Source organism: Chiroxiphia lanceolata, chromosome 3 (genome assembly GCF_009829145.1).
Source record: "Chiroxiphia lanceolata isolate bChiLan1 chromosome 3, bChiLan1.pri, whole genome shotgun sequence".
Taxonomy (NCBI): Eukaryota; Metazoa; Chordata; class Aves; order Passeriformes; family Pipridae; genus Chiroxiphia; species Chiroxiphia lanceolata.
Window position 1 is genome coordinate 58342197 of NC_045639.1, and position 21746 is coordinate 58363942.

At 36.7% G+C, this 21746-nt stretch overlaps 1 protein-coding gene across 1 annotated transcript in view; it reads right to left on the reverse strand.

Moving 5' to 3' along the window:
* The window catches only part of PDE7B (phosphodiesterase 7B), a 176360-nt gene that overhangs the window by 111959 nt on the left and 42655 nt on the right, over positions 1-21746 (reverse strand). The window contains exon 3 of the mRNA XM_032681637.1: positions 6322-6382. Within this exon, the coding sequence (XP_032537528.1) occupies positions 6322-6382 (61 nt within the window). The remainder of the gene's footprint in view (positions 1-6321; positions 6383-21746) is intronic.

Consider the following 21746-nt stretch of genomic DNA (forward strand, 5'->3'; position numbering starts at 1 on the left):
GTGTTAACATACTGGAATGATACTTTAGAGAAAAAAGGAAAAACTGTTAGAAGTTATTTGAAAATCTCTACCATTTGTCTACTCAATTGGGTAGAAGAACTGCAGTTTCAGAAGTCCTATCTACATAATGCTGTTCTCACCAGAATAAATTGTTGGCAGTGAGACTTTTGTTGGCAACTAGAGATGTAAGTGAAAAGCTTATAACATTGACCTGTAAGTTTAGATTTGAATTTATCTACATTAACAGATTATCAAAAGGATACATAGTGTATATCTTTCTGTATGCATTCACACCATTGCTTTTTAAAGGGAAAAACCTGCTTCTCTTCATCCTGTGTAGCAAGCTGATCATGGAATAGAAGCCTGTCTTTTTGTAGCAGACATCTTAAGCCTCACCCTTTCAACCACTATGAAGTTCTGAGTAATCCTGATGGGCAGTGTAGCAATGAGCATAGATTTCTTTCTAGTCACTATAGATTTTAGGAAAATATGTTTCCCCATAAACATATTGCTTAATTTTACAAAAACGAATTCATGTGTTTCTTTTCCTCTCATTTGCAGAGATACAATACTTAAGTCTGCATAAGGTCAAGTCTTTGAATGATGGCATATTAATAGTCCATATATTGGGCTATTTAGAGCACCATTGCTCATGCATGCCTACCAGTTTCACTAGAAGTTTTGTGTGTGCAAGAGTTATAGGGTCACATTTCAAATGATGTCAGTGAGGGCTCCATGAAGCTTTGCAAAGCTGCAGAGCTTAGCCAGTGCAGAACCATTTGACTAGATGTCTCATTTCCTTTTCTCCCTCTACTGCAGGGCAAATTGACACATTTAATTATTTTTCAATATTTTTTTCCCCATTAAGTTATACAGTTATTTGCCTGATTAGGTTTCACAAAGTAAATTTTAATAGATTTTTTTCAGCTGCCAGTGAAGGTGAGTTCAATAGTTACATAAGGCAGAGGCCGGCCAGCCAGAGCCTTGCCAGTACCCCTCTATCCTGGTTTTCAACACAGTTGTTATTCCAGTAATGTCTCTCTCTCTTAAGCTGTGGCTGCCAACTCTGTTCAAATGTGTGGTGGTTTTCTTCTGTGGGCAAAGAGCCACCAAGACTGAAGCCGAATCCATGAAACTAATTTCATGGCCAAATGCCAATTCCTTTAACTCTAACTCTTCATAGGTAATAAACAGTGGAAGTAAGCTGTAAAGCTGCCTTTTTGTTTGGGGGAAGAGTGAGTTAGGCACCTCTCCGTGATGGAATCTGAAGAGCTTTGTTGCCTCAAAGCAACGGAGTTATGTACTAATAGTCTGAGGAATTAAAAAAAAGGTGGCACGGCCACTTTTTTTTTTTTTTTAATAACTGCTTTTCTTCTTGTGTTAATTTTAAATGGCTATTTGTGAGGAAACTACTTTTATTCCAAACAAGGATTCATCTGTCTGCTTCTGCAAGGATTAAGTCTACACCAAAAGGGAAACAAACTCAACCGTATTATTCCTGTCCCTGTGGAATTTACAATAATGAAAAGAAAGCACCTCAGCCTTTTGCCATGGGGCATCTGGAAGGCTTGTGTTTTCATCTTCCTAACCGATTGCTTAAGGAGGGCAATTCATATTTCCTCTGGAAAAATTTCTGCAGACAGCAGAGTTGGCCAACATGATGTGACCTCTTCAAAATCTACCCAGCATTTCATTAAGGAGTAAGGACTAAGTCTGGCGATGAGAGACTGGTTGCTAACTGTTGGTAACAAACTAGATAACTTACATTTGTCATCCATCCCCTTTATTTCACTATCATCAGTAAGGTTGAACGATTAAAACTGATGGGACCATTTAATTTTGTATGTGTTATTAGTGCAGGTGTCTATTTCCTATACAGCATATATAAGGACAACTCTACTTATTCTGTATAAACTGGTATTTATTTATACACTGAAGTTTCTCTTCCAGTTGGCAGACCTTTTCTCTTCTGTATAAATCCTAGAGCCTGATATGGAAACTTATTCTTTCCAGGATAAATTCTTAAAACTCAGTGCTCTGCCACGTAGAGGTTACTGAGTTAGCTAGTTAAGATGTGGGAACTGGTTAAGTTGGACACTTTGGACACTTCCAAGCTAGTATGCAATCCTTCCCAGCAGAGTTAATTAGCTTAGGCATCCAACCAGCAATTTTCACAGCAAACTAACTCAATTATCTCTGCATGATATGACATTGTGTCATGTCTGAGCCCAGAATATGTCTGTCTGCATATGGGAAAAATGACCTTCACACTGTGCCATTGAAAATAGCAGTGGGTGCTCTAGGGAGACGGATAGTTCCCTTCTGCCCTTCATAATATGAATTTCTGGACTAATAACCACATAGTGAGTACATTGCTATAATCTCGATTTTTGTGTTAACTGTAATTTTTTAAGTCAAAATCATTATAAGTAAAGGGCATGAGGAGTCCAGGGTTCTAACCTCCAGAATGTAGCATAAGGGAAAAGATTTTTGACATCCCATTCAGCATTATCTAGCAATTTCGTCACTGCCAAGTGCCCTCACTAACTTGATAACAGCTCCAATTTAAGCAGAATGGTTCAGATTTTCTTACTTGCCCTGGAAGTGCTGATGAGCTGCCATTATCTCCAGATAGACTCAGAGATTTAAGGGAAACCTCTGATAACACATTTATTGACAGTGTGGTATTTTTATTATTTGTATTACTATAGAACTTCAGTTTCTGATTGTACTTATAATTTTATTCTTCTTGTTCCTAAGAAATAAGGAAGCACTTATCTTCCCATTTTTCAAAGGATGGTGGATGTGCAGGGTTTAAAGTCTTATTCAATGCAATACTGAGGAAAGCTGTGATAGATTTAGGATCCGAACACTGGTCTTACCAAAAGGCTAAGGTGGGCTACTGACTGACTTTCCTCTGTGACAGTTATAAAAGTTGTGTTTCTTTAACTAGTATAACGTATTGTCCTGCTTTGGCTTGGATAAAGTTAATTTTATTCTTAATAGCTGATACAGTGCTATGTTTTTGATTTAGTATGAGAATAATGTTGATAACGCACTAATGCTGCAGTTTCTGCTCAGTAGTCCTTACTCTAAGTCAAGGACGTTTTGGTTTCCCATACTCTGCCAATGAGTAGGTGGACCAAACTGGCCAAAGGGATATTCCATATCATAGAGCACCATGATCAGTAAATAAAGCTCTATATGTGTGTGTGTGTGTGTGTGTGTGTGTGTTGGTTGGGAGCTGTTGATGGCTACTTGGGAACAAGTTGGACATTGGTCTGCCAGTGGTGAGCAATTGTATTGGGCATCACTTTTTTCTCTTGGGTTTTATTCCTCTCTCTCTTTTTCATTATTATTATTATTATTATTATTATTGTTATTATTATAATTATTATTGTAATACTTTATTCTGTTTCAATTGTTAAACTGTTCTTGTCTCAACACACAAATTTCACTTTTTTCTGACTCTCTTCCCACTGCAGGGGGGAAGTGAGCTAGTGGCTGCATGGTGCTTAATTGCTAGCTGGGATTAAATCATGATGCATATAAAAGTGTAAAGAAACAAGCACAATATAAAAAATAGGAGGGAGAACATAATTTTATGTAACAACTTTAGTACAGATAATTACGCTAATCCTAAGCATATCTTGGGAAGAGCACATTGTTATTATCTATTAAATCCTTAGGAAACACTGTGAAGTGACCATTTAATTTTGTCATTCAAGTTATTTTTTACACTTGAATTACAAATATCCACCACTGATTCTGAAAGATGAGGCATTAAACTGATTCTGTGCTCTTAATCTTAGATGGGTGATATCTAGTCAGTGCATTGAAAAGTTACCTACTTTCACTGTATAGGCATTGTAAGCATTTAGGCATTTATTTATCTATTATTTACTATTTTCTTGCAGGAAGACAGGAATAGAACAAGATTTTTACTGCAAACCTCTCTTCCTCAACCTTTATAGAAAAAGAACCTTATCCACATAATTCATGTTACCTCAAGGAATGTGGACTCACAGCAGCAGGCCTGGCATTACTCCTAAAAAACTTTAAGCTAACCCAGAACCAGTAGTATAATTCAGATACAGATATTTTCTGACAAAAACAGCTGCTACCATTTTGGAGTAAAGCTTAATAATATGCAGTGTCAAGTATGGACTGATCTTGTGTCAAAGATCCCTGAGGAAATACAGTCAGTACTCCAGGCTCCTGTGTTTCATTTTGTACTAGAATAATTATCCTCTTGCAGTTGCTGAGACTTGCCCTCTAGATTTCTGTTTGCACTGTGTCACTGTTACAGTAAATGACAGCGCGACTGTTTCAGCACGTTTCAAAGAGGGTGCAGTCAAGAAAGTCAGAAGGCACATGGTGTCTTTGTTCACTGGTTATGCCCACAGACATTAATGTCAGTGTCACACTGATAAGTGGCAAACTGTGTCATGTTCTCTCAGAAATTCAATTCCCTTGTAAAATCTGAGATTGGACACTCATGACACATTCAACACAAACTCTTAGACCTTTCAGGCTGCACAGTTTCTGGTTCCCTACAGAGTTCAGCATGAAAGGAGAGGTACCAGAGTGTACACCCTCTGGCTTTACAGCACTACCAGAACCACACACATTTCTGTGATAAACAGAGATAGTGGAGTTTGTCTCCAGTAGCTGCCCTCAGAGCAGCTACAGCTTCTACTATGTTTCTGTTTGTTAGTTTCTATTTCCCGTACCTCTTACAAAGCTGTTCTGGAATATCCAAATTGCACTTAGAATAGTTTAAGCTCTGTACATGATTTGGAATACTTTGGGGTGAAATGTAAAATTCTATATTATATATGACACTGTAGTCCTTAATTTGTTAGAGACACTGAAGAATAATAATAGCAGTCAGTTACACCTTTGGTGTGTGCTCTTGGAGTCATTTTTACATTCCTAGCAGCTTCCTTGCAAAGCACAACATATATTCACGTTCTTGTACATGTATATACTAAAAGACATAGATAAGAATATATCTAATGGAACAAGATCTTGTTCTTCTCACTGCCCCTAAAGAATCATTTGCATTAGAGAGGATGTCAAACTCCTGCTTTTTGACTGACTTGTTATAAAAATGCCAAAACAAATGATGAACCAAACCCATGCAGAAGGATTTTTTTTGTTCTCCTCTCTCCTATCCCCCATTTCCCCCCTCAATGCATAATAACAATTGCATGGATATAACATCCTTAGAACTAGAGCATTAGGAATTCAATTGTATTTACACTGTAGCTTATAATTGGCATGATAAAGGATCACAAGTGTATCTTTTCTGTCAGCTTGTTCCATTAAGAAGGTCTAACCATGGATCATTGATGTAATAGATCATTATGGCCCATTGTGTCAGTTCATCTGCTGGGATCCATGCACTATAAGCATGACAGATTTCTCTGCAGCAATTAAAGTCTATTGTGACAATAGGATTTAATGAATATAAACAACAAACCACATAATCTGTTATTACAGAACACAGCTATGCACCCAGATGGAAATTAAGTTCCTAGACATTGCCAGATGCAGTTTTAAAAATTATGACTATTTAAATCTTCACGTTATTAGATGCAATGCTCTAATTTACAGCATTTATGACCTGGCAGGTCAAAGTCTTCAGAACTTAAAACCTAATCCTACAAGAGTTCCATGATTTCATTTTTTTCTGAGTAAACACTATCTTTTAGGTTTTTAGACACTTACTCCCTGTTTTTCACTGTGATACAAGCTGTGCTGTTTATGTTTCAGTACTAACATTGGAGATGAAACAAACAACCACAATAAAATTGGTCACGGAAATTAATGAAACATAGCAGAACCTTCCTGTATTGTTTCTAAAGAATAGGAATTTCTACTTAATATTCATTTTTACAAAGCTAAACCGGCGCAAATCTGAAAAATCATAGTGATTGAAATTTTCTTCATTAATGTAGCTCAAAGTCTGATCTAGAGACTTTTGATACATGCTCATAAAATTAATACTCTCTTTCAAAGTGCAGATTTTCAGCTTTTGAATATGAGTTCTGGACTTTAGTACATCAGAGGTTGCAATTATAGTGTTAGTACAGCTATATTTTCATCTGCGTATGGACACTACTGGAACATATATTCTTTGTTTAAATAATTGAAAGTTCACATGAAGAATATATTAATGAGGACTACACATGGATGAGCTATGTAGATGTCATTGTGAATTGTCATGGTCATTATCATGTACTTTTTAGAAGAAATCCCCAATTAAACATATTTCCACACACTTGTATTGAAAAGGGAAAAGACTCTTACCCTTACCTAGCATGCAAACACATTTGGCATTCTGGTCAGGACTATCAAATGAGATTTCTCCGCACCTCTGGAAAAAAAAAAGGATATATTTAGTTAAAGATAGTATCTGTGACAGTATCCCTGTCCTCACCCTCTGATATCTCCGTTTATGTTTTGGAACTAGAGACTTTCAAAGACAGATTGCAAAAATGTCAAAATGAAAATATTTGCAAGTAGCCAAGGTTTGAGAAAAAAACGGACATCACTATTGTGCAAGGATGGGTCGACACTGTATCCCATGCTGTTCACCAAAAACTCAAGGTAACATCTATTACCTTGGTAACTATGTCTTAAGCTACTGCCTGATCCATGTTACTGCTTCAGACCCAATTATACAGGAGGTCTCATTTACCACTGGCAGATAGTGCAACCCTCTTCAGTATGCAGGTGTAGTTGTCACGTGGCTGTACCCTAAACAGGATCTGTGAAATGATTAATCTGAAAACAAAACTGTGCTGTGCTGATCAAATAATTTGTATCTCTGTAAAATGAACTTATTTTTTTAAAAAAATAAATCTCCAACTCCTAATTATTTATTAAGCAAAGTTGTCATTTCACAAAATTTGAACTCTCCATAATACCTATGAGTAAAATTGTTTTTTGTAAGGTGAAAATAATTTATGTTTCTATGCTAACATGTTCTGTTAATGAAAAATAGTATTCACATAATGTTCACAGATACATTTTCAAGACTGATGTCTGTCCCTATCATCAAGGATGATTCTCTCCCTACACAAATCCAGTCAAGGAACATTATTAGAGTTATGATCAGAATACAGAAGTGTTGGGTTGTTTTCAAACACAAGACATCAATTCCAAGTTTATGCAGACAGGCCTGTCAGTTTAGCTGCCAGGAGAAACATAATTGGTGTGGCTCATGGGTCTGATCCAGCTCTGATTAAAGTCAGTCAGTGTACAGATCCCACTCACTTCAGTAGTGGTTCCTTCAGGTGCTACAAAAGAGATTCAGTTTTGTATCACTACACTCAAAGTTCATGACAGGGACTTAAGGATAGCCTCATATTTTATGGGTAAAAGTGGTCTATACTTCATTTTCTACATATTTATGGTTTTGATATCTATGACCAAATAGGAATAAAAGCACAGTGAGTCAAGTTTAGAGAAATCACTGACAGTTGTCCATTTCCCTTCCTCCTTCTCTCTCTTATGCACTTTCTCCTTTTCAGCACCTATGGTGAAGTCATTAGTATTGGGGGGTATTTTGCCATTTCTTTTTAGTTAATAAAAGTGACGCAGCAAATGCAAAAACGTACAAAGAATCAGATAAGTAAAAAGCTCCAGAACTTCAAAGAAGATAAAACACAGCAACAGTTTCATAAATGAACAACGCTTTTGGAACTCCCTGTTTTTAAAAAAGCCTTCACCTCCCTCACATCGAAATAAACACAAATAAACAAACAAAAGTCCCACACAGAGTCTTTTCATATATCAGTGCATCTAAAAAGAGTAAACAGACGCCTATATTAACTTTCCTAGGTGGGAGCACGTACTACTGAAAGATTGCAAAAGAAAAACATCTAGTATTTCAAAGTTAATTTTATGAATGCTTTTATACTAGCTCCCTGTCAGGAGAAATACGAATAAAATATTTATTCTTCTAGGAAGAATGTTAAGATATGGGCATCTTTTCACAGAAATCTCCCAGCTACTTCTTCACAACCACAACATACTTAGACAAACACAGATGTAAGGTAGCATGTCAAAATTCACTGCCCACTTCACCCCTGGATTTATTCTGCTCTGTGAAAACCTTTGGTTATTTTTGATTCAGTCCTTCAGAAGTATTGTATATTCCAGATATATTTATATAAACATCACTTTTCAGACTGGCAAATGGTGTCTTACAATATCTAACAATACTCGCCAGTCTTAGTGTTATGAAACTGAGAAAACAGATAATGTTCCCCAGAGTCCACTAACATCCCACAGGATCCATTGTGATGATGCATGAACTTTGAAAACTTTGCAAGTAAGATTCAGACAACTGTATATGAACTCATAATCTTCTCTGAATTCCCTTTATGCCTACAACCCACAGAACTGTTTGAAAATCATGTTATAACAGTCAGCCAAGGAGACTTTTTTATTTTTTCACTACTACCACTGCAGCTGGAAATACCAGGAGAAAGAGATTCTGCAACAATTTAATTTCTGTTACCAGTAAAAGTTCATAGCTGCACATTAATAGGATGAAAAATAAACTGTTACCAAACTGCCTAGAGCATCTGAAAAAGACCTAGTTGGATCCTGGATGTGTAAAATGGCACAGAAATACAGCAGGAACTCATTTTTCCTCATCCAAAAAATAGAGTTGTTTGGGCATTTTTGCTGTTAGCAAATGTTTTCCATGAATAAGAAGTAAGGAATGATTTCAGGATTTAATCATTAGGATTAAACTGAGACTTTGCCATCAGAGCTATGAATTCCTGCCAGGGCTGGATAAGTTTCTCTGTCCTTTTCTTGGCCTGGCTTACTTCCTTTTCTGGTTTGGGTTTGTTCTGCCTGCTTGTACATTGGGGCTGGTGCTGAGAGATGTGGCCAAGAGTGTCTCCAGATCCAATACATTTCCAAACTAGTCTTAAAGCAGCTGCTCCTTCTCTCCTGAAAATGTCTAAGTTGGCAGTAGGGTCAGTAATGGATCCATCAGAGCAGCAAGAGGCATTTAACATTAGAGGCTGGTTATTCTACTTTTTAATTTCAACCACTCAGAAAGCAGAGAGTGAAGAATAACCCCAGACATATCTGCTGTACAAAAGGAGATCTATTGCACGTGTGTGGATCACCACACATGAAGCTTGGGGAAGCTAAGAGAGAACTGTGACATGTCCTTTAAAGGTTGTCTAAACAGCCTCTGGAAACTGCTGCTTATAAGCAGCACTAGCCGTATTCAGAGGAGTCAGGTCTGGAAGAAATACCAGTTTTCTGTTCCTGTTTTAGAAAAACACACATATCAATGGTGAGCTGCAAAGACCAAACATATAATCCAGTTAAGAAGAGCAATGAACTCCTGCAGAAGACCTGGCTCTGAACTAAACTTCTTGAAATCTATGATGAAGTTGGATTCATAGTTCTGACCTGTATTTAAAGCTCATTAAAGTTCCAAGATTTTAGTGTCTAAAAATACGATAAATCCCATTACCTAAATGATCCCTGAGTTTGAGATACTTTAAATCTCAATTTGGGATTCATGGCTAGGACTAGTACAGTACTGGCTGGACTGACTCTGTCGTATGCAATCCTGGATGTCGGGTTATTAAGTTTACAAAGGTAGCCCTGCTGAAAATAATACCACCAGTGTTCAATTCCCCTGAAATGTGAGATCCTTTGCTGTTGAAAATCTTAAAACACTGTTGTCTTTTGAAGTGGTCAGATTTAACAAAGAAATGGGCAAATACAAGTAAAATTCACCCCTCATAGTTTTCATTATACCTTTATATATTTTGAATAACTAACTCTGGACTAGACTGGTTTTTTCTCTTTCTGGAGAAAAGGAAAGCATAGTTACTTTCAGTTAATAATATTTTCAGTAATAGAGATATATTTCCACATAGGATTGCAGCCAACAGTTCATTACACATGTGAGATTTTTTTAATATTTATAAAAGAAAATTAATTAATAAATTATCTACTCTCAACTCCCTTTTTTGAGATGAGATGCATGCCATGATGTTGAGTCTGTTACACAAGCTGATATGCAGTAAACTAGAGTGAAACTTAGAAGTTCCCCATGGAAAAGAGACTGAATCATGGAACAGCTGAAAGTGGAACTTAAAAAAAAAAAAAAAACAAGAAAAAAATGAGACAGTTGCTGTTAGAGAACAGAGACAAAAGCACGTGGTATTCAGAAGGAATGTGACATGAACTCAAGCCCTTTGATGAGGTAAGTAAATTGGAGAGCTTGAAGCCAGCCTGGATAATTATGATGACCCACTACCACTTGTCAGAAAAGAGAAATACTGAATTACACAGGCACCATTTTCCATGGACTAAGACTCAGCTGGAGAAAGGTGCTCTCAAGAAAGATGACCTCTTTGCAAGATACTATAAGGAGGGAAAATAGAAAGTCATCTGCAAGGAGCCCTGTGCCAAAACAGTGTAAGTAAAACTGCAGAAAAGTAGGGTACAACTAACTGGAAAAAAGTCCATGCATAGAGCGGATGGAAAATCTACTCTAGTCAGTTGTACTAATGCAGAAATGCATCTCATATTACTTCTCTGGAATTACGTGATCATGGATTGGATGGGTTTCCATTTCCAGCATGCCTGGGCTCACACCAACTGCATTTGAGGATTGGAGATATGTAGCAATATGTAGCAATAAACAGAATATGCCCTTAGTTTGTTGGTCTTTTTGTTTTCTTTTTTAATGTTGTGGAGAAAACTTTACCTATGAAAAAACAGTTTTGAAGTCATTCTATTCAACTTCCATCTGCATGATGGATTAATGCATTACTCATTTTAAGAAGAGAGATGCAAATTGAGTAGTTGAAATAAATGGGTTTAAATTCTTTCCTATGATAAAATTCAGCAAATAAAGGTCCGAAAGTGTTTTCATGAGAATTCCACTAAGTAGCATGTTAATTTTCTACTTATTAAAGGCATATAATTACATTTATCTAACATTTAACTGTTTTAATAATGTTAGAGTCTATAGTGTTTTAAAAAATATAATAGGAATTGTTCTGGCATGAAATTTGAACTTCTGTAATTTTGACCTTTTTAAGCTGCAGGCACCAAGTTTTGTAAAGCCAGTTTAGTCAGTTAAAAGGTTATTGGAGTAGGAACCATATTTATAGGCTTCTTCACTCTGTTCTGTTCTGTTCTGCACATCCTGAGTATGCAGTTCAACACGTCTCTTACAACATTGCAATAATCAGTGAGGTACTTGATATACATGATCAGGCGAACATGACAATAAATGTTGGATCACTTTCTTTTTGCAGGAGGTGACAGGGATTCTTGCACTTCCAAATAGAGGAGATGTGTTAACTGCACATTGATTGCATGCCAAATATTTTTAAGAGTCCATCTGATTTCTTTTTTTAAAGTAACCTTAAGTTATTATGCTTTACTCTTACCAATAGTAGACAGAAGTGGATTCCACTTAACATTATAGTTTGGTAAAAGAGTTTTTTCTTTCCTTTTTTTTGCAGAGTACTATATATAATTTTTTATTCTTTTGGAAAAGAGAGTTAAAAATACATTCACAGACACATCTGATTAAAAGAACTTAGGGCAGAGTAAAAAACTTGTATGTTTTATGAATAAATGGATAATCTCAGAGGCAAAAAAGTGCTACTGTTACTCATATTTCTGTTTTCCTATTACATTGCTTTCTCCATCACCTTTAAAAAGTACTTGATTAAAGCTCTCTAGTATGCAAAAGCATCATTCTACTTGCCTAAGGATTTATAGGTGTAAAGTCTGTTTGTGTGAAAAACAACACTACTTGGTAAGTCTTAGCAAACTTTTATGAAACAAAGGACCACTCATAAATAGCTGAAAACTAAGGGAAATATTTCAAAAAGAGTCAGGCCACATGCTGTTCATCTTCAGGTTTCATGGGAGGACTTTTAAGATTGATTCACCTGATGAAATATCAGAGTGTAGGAACTGTAGGATACCCAATGCCTTGTTACACTTGTATTAGGTATTTCCCCTTCTGTCTCTGTTCTCTGACAGGGACTAAAGAAAGTACGGGAACTACCAGAACAGACTGACATGTGCAATCTATCTTGCCTGCAGTCTTTTCGCAATCACCTCCTCCAAAATGAAAGCCTTATAACAATATCTGCTAGTTATTAAATCAATGTTTATGTAAAACAAGGAAGTTCCCTTCCGATACTCTGCGTAATCTTGAGATACACTTAAATGTCAAATACTTCTGAGATTTGCTGAACCTTTACCCCTGGTCTTTGTTGGCCTGAGCAAAGGAAAGAAAACCATTGTTTTTATTTGTTTAAAGATGAAAGGTAGTTTTCTCTGTATCACACCATATTTTAATTTTAACAGGCGATATTTGATCCATTTTATCTGGAGACAATAATTGCAAAAAGATCACCCTATTCATGTGATCTTGAATTGCTGACTGCATTTTCAAGAATTTTACTTAGCCTTTCTGACATGAAAATATGTGTATAATGAATACAACTTGACAATTACATATAAAAACATTCCCGTTGGTAGCAAACACTACTTGAATCTTTCAACTAATGAAATTGCCCAAGATCTGTAAAAATTTGTGATTGGTTTTATGTATTACTTCTCAGGGACTTATTAACCGTTCCCATAATGATTATAGATAAATCTTATGCTTGAAAATTCAGACCTACATTTGGCAAATTAAGGGTTTCACTAAATAGGGCTGAAAAAAAGTACATTTCTCGTGAACCAGAGTGCATTACGTGTATGTCCATCCATTTATAACTGTGGTGTAATCATAGCATACTGACAATTGCCTCTAAAATACTATTAGAAGCCAGAGTGCTACATTTGTTGCTCTTCAAATTACTACTATTGCACTGCAACTATTAAATTGCAGCTATACTGTATTTCATGGTTTAAGTTTCCAGCCTCTCTATTTAGTATCAGCATTGAGGCATACTTAAAATGAAAATTCAGGTTCTATTAACATCTGGATGATTTTCTGCAGAGTAGAATAGCTCTATCTGGGCAGACTTGTTTTGAGAGCTTCTCCCTTTCCAAGTTTCCCCAGTGAAAGGGAAGGTTTCTCTTCCCTCCAAGAAGTTAAAAACATGTTGCTCAAGTAGCTTTTCAACACTGTCAGTGTCAATCTCCAGCAGCACCCTGGCACTGCATTTCATTCTGGAATTTACCATGTGTAGACCCTCAGCTAGTCTGAATAGAAGACACAGCAAAATAAGTAATTGCAACTTAATTGAGCAATAATACCCAACCAACCATCATTGCCAGTAGTCAGCATCTTGTTTGTGGGCTAAATAACCTGAGGTGAACCTTTAGGCAGTTCATTTTCTCACAAACCTGTGATTTACTACAGTTAAGAGTGGCTTGAAACAGATTAATGTTGCTGGAAAATGGATATAGCAGTTTAACTGCTTTGTTTTCTTCTTCAGTTAAGGAAAAAAAGTTTAACAGCTTGTGATTTCATTAGGGAGGTGCCAGTAGCCCTAACTCCCATGAGAATCTGTCAGTGTTTCAATATGGCATCCCTGTTTATAACAGGGGCACTGGGAGCCAAATCTAGAATTACTAAACAATAACAGTGTTGGGTTTTAATAAGCAATAAGTTACAGTTGAGTGTGCATTAACAGGCAAGGCACAACTTCTAGGCATGTTCTGAGGGGGTGCCATCATCCAAGAAATGTTAAAGAGCAGATGAGTTTTTTACCCTCATGGGATTAATATGCATTACAGTTTATTTTCTAGTTTACATTTAAAGAATGTAAAATATCTGTAGATTACCTAATGGATCCTCCCACCACAAAAACAGTTCTAAGTGGGAGGGAAGATGGGAGGAAAATACCAGCATTAGGGAAAAGGCAAATATGTTCTCTTTATTTATTGTTGCTCTGATGTGAAACATCAAAGTTCTCTGTATTTAAACATTTTCTGGACCACACAGTTGTCTTTCCTCCTCTGAATTGTAGAGCTGGCCTGTTTTGCTAGTTGCTTTCTATGGTCACGGCCATTTTAACTTTCACTTTCTATTGCAAAGTCTAACGGGAAGAAAATATGGGATTAATTAGTGAAAATTTAGGTCTCAGCTTCAACTGCATGTTTTTGTCACACTGATCTAGTGGATCAAAGGAAGGTCAAAGCCTCAGAAGTACCAGCTGACACACCACTCTTTCCAATAAACAAATCAAAGGTCTATGGGAGAACGAGTCTCCTGAAGAGTCTCCTCAGGCTGTTCAGAGCAATGTGGGAAGAATTTTGGCACCTGCTTATTTGTGTGTGCCCTCTGCATACGATATGGTTTGCATACAAAAGCACAGTCTCAGGAAGGACAAGACTGAGTGCCAGTAAGCTGACACAGGCATCTGCCTAATAAGACTGTCTTCCTGACCACTTTCTGAGTGGTACCAAGCACCAGCGGCCACCTGCTCATGGCCACTTGCTTCTCAAGAACTGGGCATCCATGGTTCCCTAAAACATTGAAATGTGCTGAGGCAGTCCTGTTTCATCCTTTCTAGGACTTAATTTTTAAGGAATGGGAGTTGGTGAGAACAACCCATGCCCAAAGGATACCAGCAACTAAGTGATGTGTTCACAAGTCCACTGCTTTCACTCACTTTCTGGCATAGATGCATACTTAGGTAACAGAAATAGCACTGCATCAAATAAACCATGTAGGAGAGAGTTAGAAGTCATCAAACCTTAAAACACACATGTGGAACTTCTTGTCAAGCTTAGAGCTTCAGCAGATGTGAAAATAGAGCACTTACAGGCAAAAAGCAGGAAACTACTTTTCCATAGTTCCTCGTTTCCGGTGTGCACCACACAGTGCTTGGCTCTGAAGTTAGTAGGGTCTCATGGATAGATGCTCAATGATTGCAAAATTGGCCATCTTGTTAAAAGAGAGCTTTTGCCTTCCTTTTTTTCTTGTTCTCTTTCTCTCCTTGCTATTTCCCTAAGGTAACTTTGAGTTTGATGTCTGCCATCCATAAGGAACTAGGTAAAATAAAACTTTGTTTGAACAAAGTCCTTTCTGCAACACTGTGTGGTCATGTGACACCCTAAGGAGACTCTGTGCAAAGAGGACACTACCAAAGGATGGCCTCAGGCCTTGTTTTCATTAGCTGTGCAGATGATTTCAATGTGTCACAACATGAAAAGCTCCCTTCAAACTGTATCTCCTGAGTTTATCACCAGCCACTATGAGTTTTACTCCTAAATTTTCTTCTGGTTTTCTTTCTCAAACATTATGAGCTCTCCTGCCTTGTACTTGTTTTTAAGCTCTTTTACCACTGTAAGCAATATTAATAGAGAAGCTCTATCTGGAATTGTTCTGTAAAAATGGCCTGATACAAAATTTTGTGGGCACCTGTCCAGCATGTTACCAAACACCTGCTGTAAAAATGGGCATCTATAGTGGTATTTTATCTTGTTAACACATGCTTCTACGGTCGTAGCTATCGATTAGAAGTATTTATTGTACTTCTGTGTAATACTCATTGAGTATCTCCCTCACTGTAGACATTCAAGAACCATCTGGATGCAATCCTGTGCCATGTGCTCTAGGATAACCCTGCCTGAGCAGGGAGGCTGGTCCCTTCCAACCTGTGGTCCCTTCCAACCTGACCCATTCTGTGATCCTATGATCCTGTGATGCTCTTACATTAGTGCAGCTTAGAAAAGAAAATCAAACCAGTAAACTAAGTGACTTTATCACTGAAAAGATGGCTTTTATAACTTCAAGTACAGCTAGCATGCATCATGTTTGTATGTGCTGAACATATGGACCTAAAAAACAGCAAGTATTGTTTTGACAGGAAAAATTTGGATTTCAAAAATTCTCATATTAAACATTGTGGAAGAGCATCTTCTGCATTTAAAAAAGTGTCATTGGTACTAACGTATCTTTGTCAACTTTCGAAGTGGGATTAACAACTTATCTGCAACCATACAAATGTCATTATTATCAGGATATACTTAGATGCTACTGCATCTGTGTAATCTAATCCCTATGAAAATATTTCAAGATACAGGAAATATCCACATTTTTTTGATATATCAGTTACTGTTTCCAAGGTTGCAGTCTTTTGGAGTAATACTAAAAAGACTAATTTTCTTCCTGGAAATAATTCCCAGAAGCAGAGGTTTGTGGGGGGTTTTTTGTTTGTTTGTGTTTTGGGGGTTGTTTTGTTTGTTTGTTTGTTGGGTTTTTTGTTTTGGGTTTTTGGGGAGTTTTATGTCTGTTTTGTTGTTGGATTTTTGTTTTTGTTTGGTTTTGTTGTTGGTTTGTTTTGGTGTTTGTTTGTTTGTTTGTTTTATGTGTGAAAGTATCAGTTCAGAATAGGTGTATTGCTGGCAAGTACTGCACAAAGCTGCTCTTTTCTGTCACTTCTCAACAGATTCTGATTATAAGCCAAGGCTAAATCTATGCCTACCCTTGAGGTGGTAAAAGGAAAGGACAAAGCACCCACAAATGTTTTACTATGGTAAAACTCGTCATAGGAGTTTACACAAGGAATGAATTGCCCAGGTAGCTTCTTTCTTCTCTTGGAGTCCCAAGGCCTTCCAAAGTGATGTGCATCTTGATTCCCCATACAAAAATTGTACAGGGTTTTACAAGCATTTATTTTAGAATGCAGAAACTACTAGAATACAAAACAGCAAAAAGACTATGGGAACAAAATGTTCCCTAGGTCTACACTCAATGCCTTCTTGAGCCATCAATCACTAGTCTAGAGAAAATAAAACCACCATATGTTCATAGCTATCTGCAACTGCTGTCATAATCCTGTTTAGAGAACAGGTATTCAAACAAGTCTGAAATGCTCTTATAGAGTTCACTTCTATCTGTAATCCAAATAAGATCCTGAGCAGATTGGAGGATAAGAGAACTGTTAAGTCACTCTACTGCAAGCACTTTACCTGCTATGTTTTGTTTTCTTAAGTTTTCATCAGTAAGAAACATGAAAGTATTTCAGACTTGATTATGAAGAACTATATTTTTGCAGTAGAAAAAAGGTCATGCATCTCACACTTTAACTACAATATAGAGTAAAACGTGTTATTTAAGAAAAGTAGTATTTATTAAAAAAGACGGGCTGCAAATTAATTTCATGCCATGCCTCTGTACTAAACCAACTTTCTTTGTAATGGAAACAAGAAAAGGGAAGTAGTTACTATTCTTTTCAGACTTTGCTAAGAGGCCAAAACACCTAATATTTACGGGATCTAAATGAAGGTTAGAGAAGGACTTGGTTGAATATAGTTCCCTCCCTTCTTCTGGATTTACCTTCTGAAGATAAATTCTCTTGAAGAGACATCTTTCTGCTGTATGTAGTAAACCTGAAGTATTTTGCAAAAATGGCAAAGTCATGTCTCCTGTTACTCCCTATTCAACTACATGCTGTTCTTCTGGGGAAAATAGAACTGTACTTCATCTGCAGAGTTAAAAAATGTTAACTTGTTAACCTCTGTTGTCATGGGAATAATCTTACATTGTCTTTTGGCCCAGCTCTGCTCATATCTTCCACTCTTACCTTCCAAAGTCAACATGGTGAACATTTTACTAGTGAAGTTTCTATCATATATCTCCTACCTGTCTGTACAAAACCAGACAATGCCTTTGATTTTTAGTATTAATCAATTTTATTCTGACTAATACCGATGGCATCATTTCTATTCAGTGTCAGTTACCAACCTTATCATCATACATCTGAGTTTCTTGCAGTAGGCATCCTAAGCAATGTGACTAATACTTGCCATGTATAGTTCATTTTTTATCTGGTCCCCCAAGGGGAAAGTTGGGTGCATTATCTATAATTTTCTTCTCAAAAGATTTTATTCTTGGATCTGTTTGTTTTTTTTGTCTTGTGCTATTTAAATGGAACTGCTGTTATGTATTGATGTTAAAGATGGAATTGAAAAACAATTCCTAAAATCTCCTGGGTTTGAGTTTTTTCCTTGAAATCCCAATTGTTATATGAAAGGCTTAAAGAAAAAAATCATTCTCCCTGTATATTTTTAAACAATTGCTAAGATACTGAATGTCTTACCAAGTTTTTCCTTTAAATGAAGTCTCTGTTTTGGTAGAATGTCTGTTTTCTAAAACTCCCAAACGATTAACATGTACATCATATTTAAAACTACGGTGGGCTTTTTTGAATATCACTTTAGGGACTGACCTCTAGATCTTTACGTTCGCAAATGAAGAGAGAGAGAAATTTCCAGAGATTAATTTAGCCCACCTGATTACAGAGAAAGCCTGGATGCCTAACTCTTCATCATATATAGTTAGAAGGATTTAGCTGACTCTAAATGTAAACACCAACTGTATATTTGGACCCTAAAATCAGTGTTAATCCTGAATGTTAGAAGCTGGATCTGCGCAGCTGAAAAAACATTCTCTCGGTTGCCATATGACAGTAAGGCAGCTGACAGGTAAGCAGAAATAAGGGACTTGCTAATGGTCTCACAAGGACATGTGTGGTATCCAGAACAACTGGTTATAGAAGGAGGACAGCATGGACTGTTTAAGAGCTCTAGATTCATTGCATTTTTATGAGGGAATTTAGAAGATATTTTTTAATACTTCTTTGGTGACCGTTATTAGGACTAACTGACCACTTGGGAACAAGGTGAATAGCACAATACAGCTGTGAGTCTCACACACAGATAAAGGAAAATATGCTATTTTCTTCACAATAAACAACACCTTTTCTGAAGCTATGGGTAAATCCTCTAATTTCCTCTTAGTTTTAGAGAAATGATAAATCAGTAAGGAAAATAATGTTTCCCATTTTCTTATTTTATATTGTTATATATCTTTGTATATAACATTGAATTCTTATAATGAAGTATAAAAATACAGCTATAATTTCTTGGAGATAAGGATTGTTGAGTAAGTTATACTTTGTGGGAAGCAGTGGTACATTTAGAAGTTGTGCAGCGCAATGATCGAGAGCAAGGAGCAGAAGCACTTTCCTTGCCAGAATCTGAAAACACCTCTTCTTAAAAATTTTCTTTTTAAAACATTTATACATTATTATGTATGTGTCTGTAGTATTTACATATGGCAGACAGTTGTCATTCTTTACAAATGAGTCATGGTTTCCCATATATTGCAATATACCTGAGTCATGTGACTGATAAAACTGCACATATTACAAGTGGTACGTCCGTATCATTTTACAAAGAAAGAACAATAACTTTTTTTTTATATCAGTGTTTAGAAACTTTGTTTAAAGTTCTTTTCCTAGCATTTCCAAAAATTCTTTCAAAACAGATTTTACATAATACATAAATAACAAAGTTGTATCTAATTATCTTGGCTGACTTTATTTTAAAACCTAAAGGTACTGTTCATTTTATGCCACAGAATCCTAATTAATAAGCCAGGTGAAAATGCCTTTCAGTGTAAACAAGTTTCTCAGTGGAAATGCACTGAGTTCTAATGAAAGAAGGTTTTGAAGTACCCCCTGTTTATATGGAAACACATGAAATTTGTATTTGGATCTAAAGTCATGTTGCTCAGACACACCTATATTATGATGCAGATGCATTTCTCCTATTTGAATGCTGGCAATGCAATGTTGACCTACTGACTGAAACATATGTCATGATGAGATTGATACAAATAATGTAGTGAGTTTTTAACAGGTCTCTGCAAGCAAAAAAAATCTAGTGTCTTGTGATTTTTATGATTTTTTTAGTTTTTTCCACATGTTGTTAGGGTCTTCTTTACAATATTATTTAACATTACCCTTGGGGCAGGCAAGGTTTTACAATTAGATACCGTACAGATGGGAAATCAAGGAAAGGACTGATTACATAAACTCGCTAAAGGTCACCAGCCCACTGAAAGAGCAGGGAGTAACATTCCAGTTGCCTCTAGCTCTGTGTACTATTTCTTACACTAACAGTATGACTACATTTATCTTGTTGAGTAATGGGTGAGTAAATATATGAACTAATAGTGTTGCATGATGAGCACTCTCACCTCATAAAGTCAACTGAGCAACTTAGGCCAGAAAAATCAGCTCTGGGGGGAGATATTTTGAAAACAAATGTCACATTAGACCAGAAATACTGAGAAGATTTTTTTTACTGAAAGGCACCTATCTCCACGACTTAAGAGCACAGTTATTAAAAGAGCCCTGTGCTTGTTGACCATTTTTGCCCTTATAAACTTGTATGTAAGTAAATCCGGCACATTCAGGTAATGTTTTGGTGAGCGCAAGAGGCATTGTTTGACTCTGATCTGCAGAGGAAGTAAAGATCCTGATTGGTACAGAAGTGATTCCTTATCTAAAGATGACCATACACCCTCCCCCCCCACCTCCCCATCTGAAAGCCATTGGATGAATCCCTGGGGTGTCAGCAGGCATCACACATTGACAGCAAAAGGAACCATGAGGAGAGGGTGAGCATTGTCAGCATTGCGCATCAGATGGTCTGTTCTGTGTTTAGTGTTGACACCTTCATCTGGCATGAAACTAATTGGATTTGTACAGAAATGGGAATGAGGATAGAGATGAAAACTGTCTTCTCAGGACTACCCTTCAAGGGGAAACACAGAAGGGTTTATACTGATGAAATTTCTGTTTTCAGACTAATCAGCCTTGGTAACAAGTCATAAAACTGAAACCAAAGAGATTCTAATTTTGAAAGCAATCAGCAAAAACTCCTTAAGTTAAAAAAACCTCTAAGTAAAACTAATCTTCCCATCTGGATGTACAGTAATCCAAGAGTAGGATAAGAAAGTTATTGTATGGGTTTTTCAATGTTTTTCTTATGTTTTGTTTTTCTTATGTCTGAGGCCTCCTTCCTCAGTGCGTTAGGAAACATCCATTGCAATATTAGATTCTCTAAATGAAAAAAAAATAGTTCTCTAATAAATTAATAGATGTTCTCTAACATAGGAAGTTGTCTACTTGAGTAGCTCGATTTCCAGCCATTGCTAAAATGATCTCTAGTTGATAGACAGACCTCTTTTGCCACTGGAAATCATGCTTCAGCTGAATTAGGTCTAGTGACATTGGGCAAGTGCTGCTTAGAAATTCCAGCTTCAAACAGACTGATGTGGACACTATTCAGCATTCCCCATGTGTAGACAAATCAGGTGGCAGCCATCAACCTCAATCCCAAGCAAGACCCAACCCTGCTTTTCTGATGAGCAGAAAGGTAGTTTTCCCCTCTACACCCAACTCCTAAACCACCGTCATTAGATAAAACTACTGTCTTCTATTGTTTTAACCACATATGAGTTTAATAACAGGTCCTGTTCATCACTGAATGTCCACCAAAAACCAAAGCCATCACACATCAACGGCATTCTTGACATTACCGTGATGACACAGCTCCTCATTCAAAGCTGCCTGTTCACCTTTACTAGACTTACTAGTTCAGTTACTACTGAACTGTTTTGCTGGTGCTCACTAACAACAACATCTTTAAATACGACATGGGCCAGTGTGATTTGCATTATGAAGTATATTTGCTATTCCTCAGTTAAACTGCTTTATGAGAGAAAGCGCTGTCCTAAGTTCACCTCCCTTCTCAACATGGAGATTTGACATTGTTTGAACACACATTTATTTTTATCTGGTGACTATATAGAAGGGATTAAAAAAGCCTGTTGTAATAACACAGAAGCCTGGAAAAAAGATTAAAAATGTGTCATTTCCATAGAAAGGATGTTAATCCAGTATCAAAAAGTG